Source organism: Polyodon spathula, chromosome 44 (genome assembly GCF_017654505.1).
Source record: "Polyodon spathula isolate WHYD16114869_AA chromosome 44, ASM1765450v1, whole genome shotgun sequence".
NCBI lineage: Eukaryota > Metazoa > Chordata > Actinopteri > Acipenseriformes > Polyodontidae > Polyodon > Polyodon spathula.
In genome coordinates, this window is record NC_054577.1 from 2,536,064 (window position 1) to 2,549,974 (window position 13,911).

Consider the following 13,911-nt stretch of genomic DNA (forward strand, 5'->3'; position numbering starts at 1 on the left):
CGCTTTGCTGCCTTTGGTCTTTCTATTGTGAGCAATGTAGTGTTGCAATTATTTTAGTTAGTCAATTAGGGGCGCTGTAGTGCGGTTAGGGGAAACAGTCCTATCTGATTTTGCCTCCCTAACCCAGCGCCAGATCCGTGCCTTTACCAGGCGAGACCCTCGGGGACCCCTGCACTCCCCTGACTGTGTGACTCCCCTCTGCACACCACACGGGCGTGCCTTTACCAGGGGAGACCCTCTGGGACCCCTGCGCTCCCCTGACTGTGTGACTCCCCCCTGCACACCACACAGCTGTGCCTTTACCAGGGGAGACCCTCGGGGACCCCTGCACTCCCCTGACTGTGTGACTCCCCTCCGCACACCACACGGGCGTATCTTTACCAGGGGAGACCCTCAGGGACCCCTGCGCTCCCCTGACTGGATTTCCTGTCCCTTTAATGTAACCGGTTCTTGACAAATTTTTTTTTTTAAGGAATTCCAAGAGCCGGGTGGAACTATCCATTAACATCAGTGTCGGCGCCAGTCAGCCGAGGTCGGGAGAAATTAGCCTGATGTTCGCCAGCAACTGGGAATACTGGAGCCGGTCCCAGTGTATCAGTGTTTAAAAAAAAATTCATTAAGGGTCTCTGCCCAACCACCTAGGTAATTGTAGTCACAGGCGGTCAGTCCCGGCTCCAGCCCTTTAATCGGACTACAAGCGGGGGACAGTCCCAGTTGACCCTATGACCTTCGGCCAGGGGGTCACATAGTTTCAAGGAGTCCTCATCCTCCCCTCACCCCCACCTAAAACTGGTTTCCCCTTTCTCTAGGGTGGGGGGGGGGGGGGGGGGGGGGGGGGGGGGGGGTGGGGGGGGGGCCTCTGGATATTTCTCTAGAAATGTACAGTCCTGAATCTTAGGGACATTTGATATAAACGACAGACAGACACATAGAAAAAAATACACAAGTAACGCTAATTTATAATAGACAGATTTTTATTCGGAATCATACATCATAGCACTGTTAAAATCATTAATATTAGTGCCCATATAAAATGATCACATCCTGCTGTTTTGTGCCGGGTGGGGTATTAGTTGCCCAAACACCCCACAACTCAGACTCCTTGCTCAATAGACATCCCTGAAAAGATACCCCTCTCCTCAGAAATACTCTTGTGATTTATAACGAACGAAGCGTCTGGTAACTGACACGCAGGGCTATAGATCAGAAACGAAAAGTTTAAAATACGATATGCTTCATCAACAAATGAAGAAGAAGAAGAATAAAGCAGCGTTGCTCTTTGAATTGATGATTTGAAACATACAAAGTTGGGTCGTTGAAAATATACCTTTAAGTGAAAAACAAAAACAAATTCGATATTTTAAACTGTGTTACAGTTTGGTTTTTATCCCCCCCCCCCACATCGCTGTCCTTTTTTAATGAAAAGAAACGTCGACCCCAGTCTGGAATGACTATCAAATATAATATCCATCTGTCTCAAACAGCTTCTTTAAGTGAACTACCACAAGCTATATCTGCATGCTGGCCAATTCCTCCTGAAAGAAAGTCTACAATCCAGGGGAGGCGGTTCGGCTTGTCCGGTTCCGAGCAGCTGACTGATCTCAGAACCTCGTCAAGTCGGGTCTTGGAGGAGCCCAGTCCTTCTGCCCGTTCCACCCACATGCAATTCTTGCTCATTTTATTTTTCTTCTCCCTTTGCATCTGCTTTCCAGCGTGAGCGGCATCTCTAAACAGCTCCGCTCTCTGGCGTTCAGGATTACGACACGGTATTGATATGCAAAGACGGGATATTGTTTTAAGATGGCACTCGTGTTAAAAAAAAAAAAAAAAAAAAATTGATGCAAAGTAGAAAAAACTGTAAAAACTGATCCGAATTCAACCCCGAAAACCCTAAGACTGTGCGGCAGCAGCCGAGCGCTGCAGAGGTGCCTGCTCTGGTAGTTCTGTTTAAGGCGAGACAACTTGCAGGGGAAACATTGCATTTGCAGCAGCCTTTACTAATGAATTACTGCATTTAATTAATTTATATATTTTTTAAATGAATAAGGGGAAAAGGGGAGGGGTCAGAACCGACTGGTCCTCCTCTCAGCCTTCCAACGCTGTGGGCGGGGCGTGGCTCTGATTGGTCGGGTGCCGAGTGAGGTCAGCAGGGCCGTGCTGTGAGATTGGTCAGGACCTTCTGGAGGGGGGTCTTGTAGAGCAGACTGAAGCTGCTGGGAGAGAGAGTGCCACGCCCCTCCTCATCCACCTGCCCCATCAGGATGTAGTTAGAGCCTGAGAGAGGAGAGAAGGGGAGAGGTGAGAGGAGAGCGAGAAAGAGGGGGAGGGGGAAGAGAGACCTCTAGTGGCAGGGTTTGGCACTGCGCGCTCTGCTCGCTGCAGCTCACCTCGGCGGATGAGGGGGCAGAGCTTGCAGCTCGAGACCAGCTTCACGCTCATGGTCTGGCCCGCTTGCTGGATCCTCAGGCTGCCTGCCTTGTAGGCCTTGATGAGAGAGACCGTGGCGAACAGCGTGTCCCCGGGGCCCGACACAGCCGTCGTTACCTTACCCGTGATCACTGTGAGAGAGAGGAGGGGGGGGGAGAGGGGGAGGAGAGAGGGGGAGAGAGAGGAGAGAGGAGAGAGGGGAGAGGGAGAGAGGAGAGAGAATCTCCCCTACCTCCTCTCCTTCCTCCTCCTCTCTCCTCTCCTCTCCCCCTCCCCTCCCCCCCCCTCTCTCCTCACCACACCCTTCCACACCACTACAAGGCAATCGTCAAAAGAAAGGAGTAAAACTTTCTCATGCTATGTGGGAAGCAACACAGTACACACTGCAAGGCTCTTGAGGATGCTAAAAGTTCAGTTTCCACCACAGAGAGCAGCTGATCACCTCCAGGCTGACTGGCTGCCCCACGCAGGACGGGCTCCTGTCTGTTCTGGATGTGCGCTCATGGCTCCACATCACACACGGTTATATTAGAAGTAAGCGATACAGGCTCTGGCTCTGTGTGCGTGTCACGTCTTGCTTATTCTCCTGCACTCACCAAACTCGCTGCTGCAGAAGTGGCTCTGCATCGTCCCGCCCCTCCGACAGCGCTGCTCACACAGGGGTGCCCCGCTCTCTGGGACTGCGGGGCAGGGAGAGGGGACACCAAGGAAACCATTAGAAACCACTGAACACCATTCAAAACACTGAAACACTTCATCGTCTTTTAAACGGCAGATTTAACCCTTGTAAAAATCTACCACTGGATGTTTGCACCATTCCTGTGCTTTTCCCATGGTTCTACTACTGGTTTACAATGCTTCCCTATGCTTTACTATACCTCTCTGTGCTTTACAATGCTTCCCTATGCTTTACCAGACCTCTCTGTGCTTTACAATGCTTCCCTATGCTTTACCAGACCTCTCTGTGCTTTACAATGCTTCCCTATGCTTTACCAGACCTCTCAGTGCTTTATTGCTGTGCTTTTGCTATAGGACATGTTTCATACACTGACATAGATTGAAAACAACAGTGCAGCAGAAGAGACAGAGAGAGCCCAGTCTGCCACTCACTGGTTCTGGTGCTGTTCTTGCCTCTGGGTCTCACTGCTGGCTTCGACCCGGCTCTGCTGCCTGGCTTGGGGATGGGTCTGGGCCCCGGTCTGGGAATGGGCTTGACCCACCCTGTCGGCTTGGGAGTGGCTTTGGAGATGGTGGGCTTGGCTGTGGCTTTGAGATCCAGTTGGACCGTGGGCTTGCTGGTTGGTTTGATTGTGGGCTTGACTGGTTTCGCAGGCTTGGTGGGTTTGGGCCCAGGGGCGGGCTTGGCTGCCGGTCGGACCCCCCTCTCTGGTGTGGTGGGTTTGGACCCCCTGGGGTGTGCGCTGTAGGAAACCATGAAGCCATCGCCGGTCACACTGAGGTCAGACACAAACTGGACCAGCAACTCACTGCTGTTTGAGACGAAGGTTCTGGAGAGAGAGAGAGAGAGAGAGACAGAGACAGAGAGAGAGAGAGAGAGAGAGAGAGAGAGAGAGAGAGAGAGAGAGAGAGAGAGAGAGAGAGAGAGAGAGAGAGAGAGAGAGAGAGAGAGAGAGAGAGAGAGAGAGAGACAGAGACAGAGAGAGAGAGAGAGAGAGAGAGAGAGAGAGAGAGAGAGAGAGAGAGAGAGAGAGAGAGAGAGAGAGAGAGAGAGAGAGAGAGAGAGAGAGAGAGAGAGAGACAGAGAGAGAGAGAGAGAGAGAGAGAGAGAGAGAGAGAGAGAGAGAGAGAGAGAGAGAGAGAGAGAGAGAGAGAGAGAGAGAGAGACAGACAGAGAGAGAGAGAGAGAGAGAGAGAGAGAGAGAGAGAGAGGGAGATGCTAGATCATTGCCATGACAGTTAAATGCTGATTATTTATTGACAATGACTGGTGATTACAGCTATTATAAATCATACGTATATTTTCTTAATTCCTTTTTCATGCTCTTACTATGAGACATAGTATTTTACCATGGTTTGTTTTTTAATATGCTTTACCAGACCTCTCTGTGCTTTACAATGCTTCCCTGTGCTGTACCACACTTCCCTGTTGTTTGCAATGCTTCCCTGTGCTGTACTCACTCTGGTGCCTGGTCTCCGCAATATTTTCCGATGAGTTTGGAGTCGTCCGATTCCTCCCCGCTGAAGAAAGCCACGTAGTCGTAGCGACAGTAGCTGTCGGGCTCCACGTCAAACTTGTCAAAGGAGACCTCGATCACCTGAGAGTGGGGAGACAAGACGCGCCCCCCCCCCCCCCCCCCCCCCCAAATCAGGTGCTGGCAATCAGGCTAAGGGCCCATCAACACAGGCAGTCCAGGCCCGCGGAAACAGCGGAATTTTCAGTCGCCCGCGGGATTCGTGGCCTGGCCACGGGTTTGTCATGTTCTGAAGCTACCTCGGTCCGTCATAACGATCAGAACCAGCGACCCGCGAATATACAGCCTAGCTGTTCTAGTTTTGCTAGACTTTTGTCTCCTTCAAAAAGCAGGAGCTAATGAAAGATTGGAGTTGAGGCTTTGAAGAAGTGGCCAGATAAGAAATCTCACTGTGACGTGATGTTTTTGTTTGACCATTTCTGTAGATTTTACTAACAAAAAACTCTTCTATATTAAATTGCAAGCATTGAACCCTTTATTTGATTGGATGATGTTTCCTGCTCGATTTCTGTTTTCACAAAGCAGTTATTAATAAACACACTAAACACATCTCTGCCCAATCAGGACCCTCGCCCCTCGCCGGGGGCTCTCACCTGGTTGTTAGGGATGACGATGTGCCAGGAGCAGCTGATGCCCGCTGGGTAGTTGCTCTCGGGCCAGTTTGGAGTCTGTAGAGATCCTTGTGATTTCGTGAGCTTCCCTCCACACAACTGGTGCTCTGCAACCCAGAGAACATGCCCTGTGTGAAACATCTCAGCTGCCGGAGCCCAATTTTATTTTACCCCCGATTTTCTCTCGCTGTACCGTCGACGTGCGGTTTTCCTGCGCTGAACGCCACGATGAAGCCGCGGCCCGTGGTCCCCGAGTCCGACACCATCTCCAGCATCATCTTGTTGCCGGTGGAGATGATGGTGCCGGGGCGGAAGGTGCCGCAGAAGCGGCCGAGGCGCTGGGAGGTGCGGGCGTGGCCGTTGTACACCTCCAGGAAATCGTAGCGGCACTGTGGGTCTGCCTCCAGATCAAAGATACGGAAGGACAGCATCACCACGTTACCCTCTGGGACCTGCAACACCAACACAGGGAACCGTCAGACAACGCACAGGAGATAGGGAACAGGAAACAGACAGGCAACGCACAGGAGATAGGGAACAGGAAACAGACAGGCAACGCACAGGAGATAGGGAACAGGAAACAGACAGGCAACGCACAGGAGATAGGGAACAGGAAACAGACAGGCAACGCACAGGAGATAGGGAACAGGAAACAGACAGGCAACGCACAGGAGATAGGGAACAGGAAACAGACAGGCAACGCACAGGAGATAGGGAACAGGAAACAGACAGGCAACGCACAGGAGATAGGGAACAGAAAACAGACAGGCAACGCACAGGAGATAGGGAACAGGAAACAGACAGGCAACGCACAGGAGATAGGGAACAGGAAACAGACAGGCAACGCACAGGAGATAGGGAACAGGAAACAGACAGGCAACGCACAGGAGATAGGGAACAGGAAACAGACAGGCAACGCACAGGAGATAGGGAACAGGAAACAGACAGGCAACGCACAGGAGATAGGGAACAGGAAACAGACAGGCAACGCACAGGAGATAGGGAACAGGAAACAGACAGGCAACGCACAGGAGATAGGGAACAGGAAACAGACAGGCAACGCACAGGAGATAGGGAACAGGGACAGGCAACGCACAGGAGATAGGGAACAGGAAACAGACAGGCAACGCACAGGAGATAGGGAACAGGAAACAGACAGGCAACGCACAGGAGATAGGGAACAGAAAACAGACAGGCAACGCACAGGAGATAGGGAACAGAAAACAGACAGGCAACGCACAGGAGATAGGGAACAGAAAACAGACAGGCAACGCACAGGAGATAGGGAACAGGAAACAGACAGGCAACGCACAGGAGATAGGGAACAGGAAACAGACAGGCAACGCACAGGAGATAGGGAACAGAAAACAGACAGGCAACGCACAGGAGACAGGGAACAGAAAACAGACAGGCAACGCACAGGAGATAGGGAACAGGAAACAGACAGGCAACGCACAGGAGATAGGGAACAGGAAACAGACAGGCAACGCACAGGAGATAGGGAACAGAAAACAGACAGGCAACGCACAGGAGATAGGGAACAGAAAACAGACAGGCAACGCACAGGAGACAGGGAACAGAAAACAGACAGGCAACGCACAGGAGATAGGGAACAGGAAACAGACAGGCAACGCACAGGAGATAGGGAACAGAAAACAGACAGGCAACGCACAGGAGATAGGGAACAGAAAACAGACAGGCAACGCACAGGAGACAGGGAACAGAAAACAGACAGGCAACGCACAGGAGACAGGGAACAGAAAACAGGCAACGCACAGGAGATAGGGAACAGGAAACAGACAGGCAACGCACAGGAGATAGGGAACAGAAAACAGACAGGCAACGCACAGGAGATAGGGAACAGAAAACAGACAGGCAACGCACAGGAGATAGGGAACAGGAAACAGACAGGCAACGCACAGGAGATAGGGAACAGGAAACAGACAGGCAACGCACAGGAGATAGGGAACAGGAAACAGACAGGCAACGCACAGGAGATAGGGAACAGGAAACAGGAGACAGGCAACGCACAGGAGATAGGGAACAGGCAACGCAAACAGACAGGCAACGCACAGGAGATAGGGAACAGAAAACAGACAGGCAACGCACAGGAGATAGGGAACAGAAAACAGACAGGCAACGCACAGGAGATAGGGAACAGGAAACAGACAGGCAACGCACAGGAGATAGGGAACAGGAAACAGACAGGCAACGCACAGGAGATAGGGAACAGAAAACAGACAGGCAACGCACAGGAGATAGGGAACAGGAAACAGACAGGCAACGCACAGGAGATAGGGAACAGGAAACAGACAGGCAACGCACAGGAGATAGGGAACAGAAAACAGACAGGCAACGCACAGGAGATAGGGAACAGGAAACAGACAGGCAACGCACAGGAGATAGGGAACAGGAAACAGACAGGCAACGCACAGGAGATAGGGAACAGAAAACAGACAGGCAACGCACAGGAGATAGGGAACAGAAAACAGACAGGCAACGCACAGGAGATAGGGAACAGGAAACAGACAGGCAACGCACAGGAGATAGGGAACAGAAAACAGACAGGCAACGCACAGGAGATAGGGAACAGAAAACAGACAGGCAACGCACAGGAGACAGGGAACAGAAAACAGACAGGCAACGCACAGGAGACAGGGAACAGAAAACAAACAGGCAACGCACAGGAGACAGGGAACAGAAAACAGACAGGCAACGCACAGGAGATAGGGAACAGGAAACAGACAGGCAACGCACAGGAGATAGGGAACAGAAAACAGACAGGCAACGCACAGGAGATAGGGAACAGAAAACAGACAGGCAACGCACAGGAGATAGGGAACAGGACAGGCAACGCACAGGAGATAGGGAACAGAAAACAGACAGGCAACGCACAGGAGATAGGGAACAGAAAACAGACAGGCAACGCACAGGAGATAGGGAACAGAAAACAGACAGGCAACGCACAGGAGACAGGGAACAGAAAACAGACAGGCAACGCACAGGAGACAGGGAACAGAAAACAGACAGGCAACGCACAGGAGACAGGGAACAGAAAACAGACAGGCAACGCACAGGAGATAGGGAACAGAAAACAGACAGGCAACGCACAGGAGATAGGGAACAGGAAACAGACAGGCAACGCACAGGAGATAGGGAACAGGAAACAGACAGGCAACGCACAGGAGATAGGGAACAGGAAACAGACAGGCAACGCACAGGAGATAGGGAACAGCACAACGCACAGGAGATAGGGAACAGGAAACAGACAGGCAACGCACAGGAGATAGGGAACAGGAAACAGACAGGCAACGCACAGGAGATAGGGAACAGGAAACAGACAGGCAACGCACAGGAGATAGGGAACAGGAAACAGACAGGCAACGCACAGGAGATAGGGAACAGGAAACAGACAGGCAACGCACAGGAGATAGGGAACAGGAAACAGACAGGCAACGCACAGGAGATAGGGAACAGGAAACAGACAGGCAACGCACAGGAGATAGGGAACAGGAAACAGACAGGCAACGCACAGGAGATAGGGAACAGGAAACAGACAGGCAACGCACAGGAGATAGGGAACAGGAAACAGACAGGCAACGCACAGGAGATAGGGAACAGAAAACAGACAGGCAACGCACAGGAGATAGGGAACAGGAAACAGACAGGCAACGCACAGGAGATAGGGAACAGGAAACAGACAGGCAACGCACAGGAGATAGGGAACAGGAAACAGACAGGCAACGCACAGGAGATAGGGAACAGAAAACAGACAGGCAACGCACAGGAGATAGGGAACAGAAAACAGACAGGCAACGCACAGGAGATAGGGAACAGAAAACAGACAGGCAACGCACAGGAGATAGGGAACAGAAAACAGACAGGCAACGCACAGGAGATAGGGAACAGAAAACAGACAGGCAACGCACAGGAGATAGGGAACAGGAAACAGACAGGCAACGCACAGGAGATAGGGAACAGAAAACAGACAGGCAACGCACAGGAGATAGGGAACAGGAAACAGACAGGCAACGCACAGGAGATAGGGAACAGAAAACAAACAGGCAACGCACAGGAGATAGGGAACAGAAAACAGACAGGCAACGCACAGGAGATAGGGAACAGAAAACAGACAGGCAACGCACAGGAGATAGGGAACAGAAAACAGACAGGCAACGCACAGGAGATAGGGAACAGGAAACAGACAGGCAACGCACAGGAGATAGGGAACAGGAAACAGACAGGCAACGCACAGGAGATAGGGAACAGGAAACAGACAGGCAACGCACAGGAGATAGGGAACAGGAAACAGACAGGCAACGCACAGGAGATAGGGAACAGGAAACAGACAGGCAACGCACAGGAGAGGAGACAGGAAACAAGGAGGCAACGCACAGGAGATAGGGAACAGAAAACAGACAGGCAACGCACAGGAGATAGGGAACAGGAAACAGACAGGCAACGCACAGGAGATAGGGAACAGGAAACAGACAGGCAACGCACAGGAGATAGGGAACAGGAAACAGTCAGGCAACGCACAGGAAATAAGAAATAAGAAACAGGAAACTAGCAGGCCAGAAGTGGGGCTGCGTACCGTTATATACCAGGTACACTTGCTGTTGGGTTTGTAGTGGCTGGGGAATCCTTCACTGGCGATGAAGCCAGACTCTGCCACGTGCTCCCCTCCACACAGGAACACCGGCCTGAGACACAGGGAAATAGAAGCATCATTCAGACAGCCTGTGCAGCTAAACGTTACAGGATTCAGCAGGTTTCATTCGACTCTATGAAGCTAAACTAGTTCATTCTATAGGGTGACGCAAAACATTTGTGCAGCTACATAAGTAGTGGTTAGGGCTCTGGATTCCTTACCAGAGGGGTGTGAGTTCAATCCCAGGTGGGGGACACTGCTGCTCTACCCTCGAGCAAGGTACTTTACCTAAATTGCTCCAGTAAAAACCCAGCTGTATAAATGGGTATTTGTATGTAAAAATCAGATATCATAACAATTGCAGAAGTATTTTCTGATTTTGAAGCCTTTTTGTGGCTGTCAGCTGACATTAGCCATGGTGTTTTTATAGGATGCAGAGGCTGGGAGGCAGCTGCTTTGAAGTCACTGCTCCCACCCATGTGGCTCTGATTACAGGGCTGCTTAGTGCTTCTGAGGCTGTCTTCCTGTCACTTGCTTTAGGGTTTGCTCTGCGGCTGCTTTGCTGTCGTTACTGCTGTGCGTTTGCCCTGCCATTTATTTACGGAATGCGACTGACTGCTCGCTGCCCTGCGTTTAGGATTCTCCAGGTAGCTCAAAGCTGGTTAAAGGAAGACTTAGAGCAAATGTTAAGAACTCAATATGGGAGGAGCAACTAAATGATTGACGCAAACAGGAAAAAGCCAAGGAGGGTGTAAAAAAGCAATTCAAATAAATCTACAGTCTCTCTCACCACCGGAAACACAGGGTCTAGCAATGTTTCTCTCATTAACAGAGATGACTGGCTTCCAGCCTGCTTTCAAAATTGAATTCAGGAAAGCATCTAATCCCGGTGGACAGTGGGCTGGCTGTTCTGATCTGATAAGCACAGCCAGCCCTGTGCTGTAAGAGACTTCCACGACAGGGGCTGTCTGTGTACCAGAATGGACCTTGTGTTCTCTTAACGCGTTTCCTTTGAAATGTAAAGGCAGGGGAGCGCCCCCTAAAAATAGCCTTGACACAGTGCAGAGGCTGTTTGAAATACATTCGGTATGAAACTGCTAAAGGGACCTTGTATTCAGCACATGCATTTAGTCTTTGCAGTCTGCTGAATGCTGTGATGTTTGCAATCAAACTGTGTGTTCACTCGCTCCCAGAGGAACACCAATAGGTAGACAGCTAATGAGAGCTAGGGTGAACCCCCCAGTGCTGTAAAATGCTCTAATACAGGAGTTCTCTTACCTGGGGGGTGTCTATTATTATTGTACCAGCTCAGTCATTTGCATTGAATATTTTTAGTTATGTTATGAAAGTCCATATAACTCATAGTAATATAATTTCATGGTTTTATAATATATAGAGAGAGGGAGGCAGGGAGTGATAGAGGGGAGAGATAGAGAAAAGGATAGAGAGGGGGAGAGAGAAGAGGATAGAGAGAGGGAGAGGTAGAAAAGGATAGAGGAGAGAGGGGGAGATAGAGAGGATAGAGAGAGGGGGAGAGATAGAGAAAAGGATAGAGAGGGGGAGAGAGAGAAAAGGAGAGAAAGAGGGGAGATGGAGAAAAGGATAGAAGGGAGAGATAGAGAAAAAGGATAGAAGGAGGGAGAGAGATAAAGGACAGACAGATAGCAAGAGGGAGAGAGAGAGGGAGAGAGATCAACAGAGAGAGGAGAGCTGGTTCCTCACAGCTAGGGGTTAAGGAGTCAGTATGCAGTTGACAGGACAGGCTGACAGAAGCGTTAGTCACTGGTGCTAACAAAACATCTCTGAAGTGCGTTCTGCTTTGAGTTCTCATTACAAGACTCAATGCTTGGGCTGGAGCCAAGACAGCATGACGCACACTGAAACACCAGCCTGGACATCTCTGCAGAATCACACTGGACTAGCAGGGAGAGAGGAGCAGCAACGAACACACTGCCGAAAGAGCCCAAACGCTGCTCTGCTTGACTCAGTTTAGTTTCAGTAACGCTGATGAAGGCACTAGAGCCCAAACGCTGCTCTGCTTGACTCAGTTTAGTTTCAGTAACACTGATGAAGGCACTAGAGCCCAAACGCTCTGCTTGACTCGGTTTAGTTTCAGTAACACTGATGAAGGCACTAGAGCCCAAACGCTGCTCTGCTTGACTCAGTTTAGTTTCAGTAACGCTGATGAAGGCACTAGAGCCCAAACGCTGCTCTGCTTGACTCAGTTTAGTTTCAGTAACACTGATGAAGGCACTAGTTAACCCGCACTTGAATGGTGCAGCGATGTGCTGAATGAATTGAAAGTTTTCCGGCTGAGTTCTAATGTGTCCCTTGAGATCCCGTGCAATCCTATGAAAATCCTGGGTGTGTCCCAGAGCCTTTAATGTAACTGTAGCTAACTCAAATCTCATACGATTTCTCCACCACGCACATTCAATCATTATATAAGCAACACTGCTTGCTACAACAAACTTACGAGTCAAATGATATTTAAACGCTTGAAAAGCACCAATCATACTGTGCTTCGCTAACTTCTTAAGCTAAAGGGAACACAAAGTCCCTTTGCAGCTTGGAGCTTGGTTTGAGGAGACTGGGTGTCAGGGTGCTGCGCGGCACGCCGGGGGAGACTTGCTTTGATACACCAGGTTTCAAGCCCCTGCTCATGTAAATCAAAGAAACTACTAAACGATCTCGTAAAAGTCTATCAGAAGCCATAATAGCAGTACAGTAGTATTTCATGTTAGATTTCTTCACTTTTTTCAGTATGTGGAAAACTACATAGCGGCATGCAATTCAATACGTTAACATTATCGAGCAGGTTTCATTCGACTTCATGAAGCAGAATCAGTTCATTCTGTATAGAGGGATGATGCAAAACTTTTGACCAGAGCTGCTGTACGTGGCAGGAGCGAACAAGGCACTAGAACGCTGCTAAATAACTTCAAAGCAGTTAAAAGATACGCACCTGGTATAGTTGGTTCTCCCTGGTGTAGTTTCACCCTGTCCTGAAACCCCAGTCAGGCTAGCTAACATTATGAGGACACAAGAACACAGGAGGACATGGGAGGATTCCATGTTGCCAAGCAGAGCATCCGAGAAGAAGTGAGAGAAAGAGGGAGGAGGAGGAGGGAGGGAGGGAGGGAGGGGAGACACAGGCACGGCAGTAATTAGGGCCGTCGTAAAGGCTGGCTGACCCACAGAGAGGCTGTAATTACTACCAGATGGGGTTTGTATATTGGCTTTGGCAAGACAGTTCTTGAAAACAGTGTTGGGGGGGGGGGAGCTTTTAGAACGTCAAAACTTTCCAGAAGAAGTGAAAAAGTCTTTTATTGGGAAGAGCACAGCAAAGTCTCTTGAAAGCGCGGGGGGCGGGATGTGTTAGAGTTCAGCTGGTGCCCTCTGTGAATGATTACCTCGCTGCAGCTCCTTTGTCTGTTTGATTAACCCCTTAATCATTAAGGGGTTCAATTGAGCAACGGACCCCTGTTTTGGGACCAGTTCCTATTTTTATGGTTGCGTGTTGATCGACTACAAGGAGAGCAGCGTCTTTTATACATCCAGGAGCAGCCAAGTCCCTATCCTGCCTCTACTGGCAAGCCTGCTCTGTAATTTCAAAGCTGCAAAAAAAATATTTAAAATTACAGGGGGGGGTGTGTGTGGGAGGGGGGGGTAGGGAACGACAGTTGTGATTAGTTCAGCCTGGCTTCCTTCATTCCACAGATATCACTGGAGAGAGGCCACAACCCGGCTCATCTCCTTGTAAAAGCTTCCCATAGTTAAAGCACAGAGAGGTCTGGTAAAGCACAGAGAATCATTGTAAAGCACAGAGAGGTCTGGTAAAGCATAGAGAAGCATTGTAAAGCACAGAGAGGTCTGGTAAAGCATAGAGAAGCATTGCAAAGCACAGAGAGGTCTGGTAAAGCATAGGGAAGCATTGTAATGCACAGAGAGGTGTGGTAAAGCGTAGGGAAGCATTGTAAAGCACAGAGAGGTCTGGTAAAGCATAGGG

At 50.1% G+C, this 13,911-nt stretch overlaps 1 protein-coding gene across 1 annotated transcript; it reads right to left on the reverse strand.

Annotated features, from left to right (window-relative positions):
- Nucleotides 1-956: 956 nt before the first annotated feature.
- Nucleotides 957-13,014, reverse strand: pcolcea (procollagen C-endopeptidase enhancer a). Its single transcript, XM_041237441.1, has 9 exons — nucleotides 12,868-13,014; nucleotides 9,846-9,954; nucleotides 5,445-5,703; nucleotides 5,234-5,358; nucleotides 4,567-4,703; nucleotides 3,538-3,935; nucleotides 3,024-3,107; nucleotides 2,388-2,558; nucleotides 957-2,274 (listed from the first exon to the last, which is right to left on the reverse strand). The coding sequence occupies exons 1-9, from the start codon at nucleotides 12,975-12,977 to the stop codon at nucleotides 2,144-2,146; spliced, it is 1,524 nt and encodes a 507-aa protein (XP_041093375.1). The 5' UTR covers nucleotides 12,978-13,014; the 3' UTR covers nucleotides 957-2,143.
- Nucleotides 13,015-13,911: the final 897 nt, after the last annotated feature.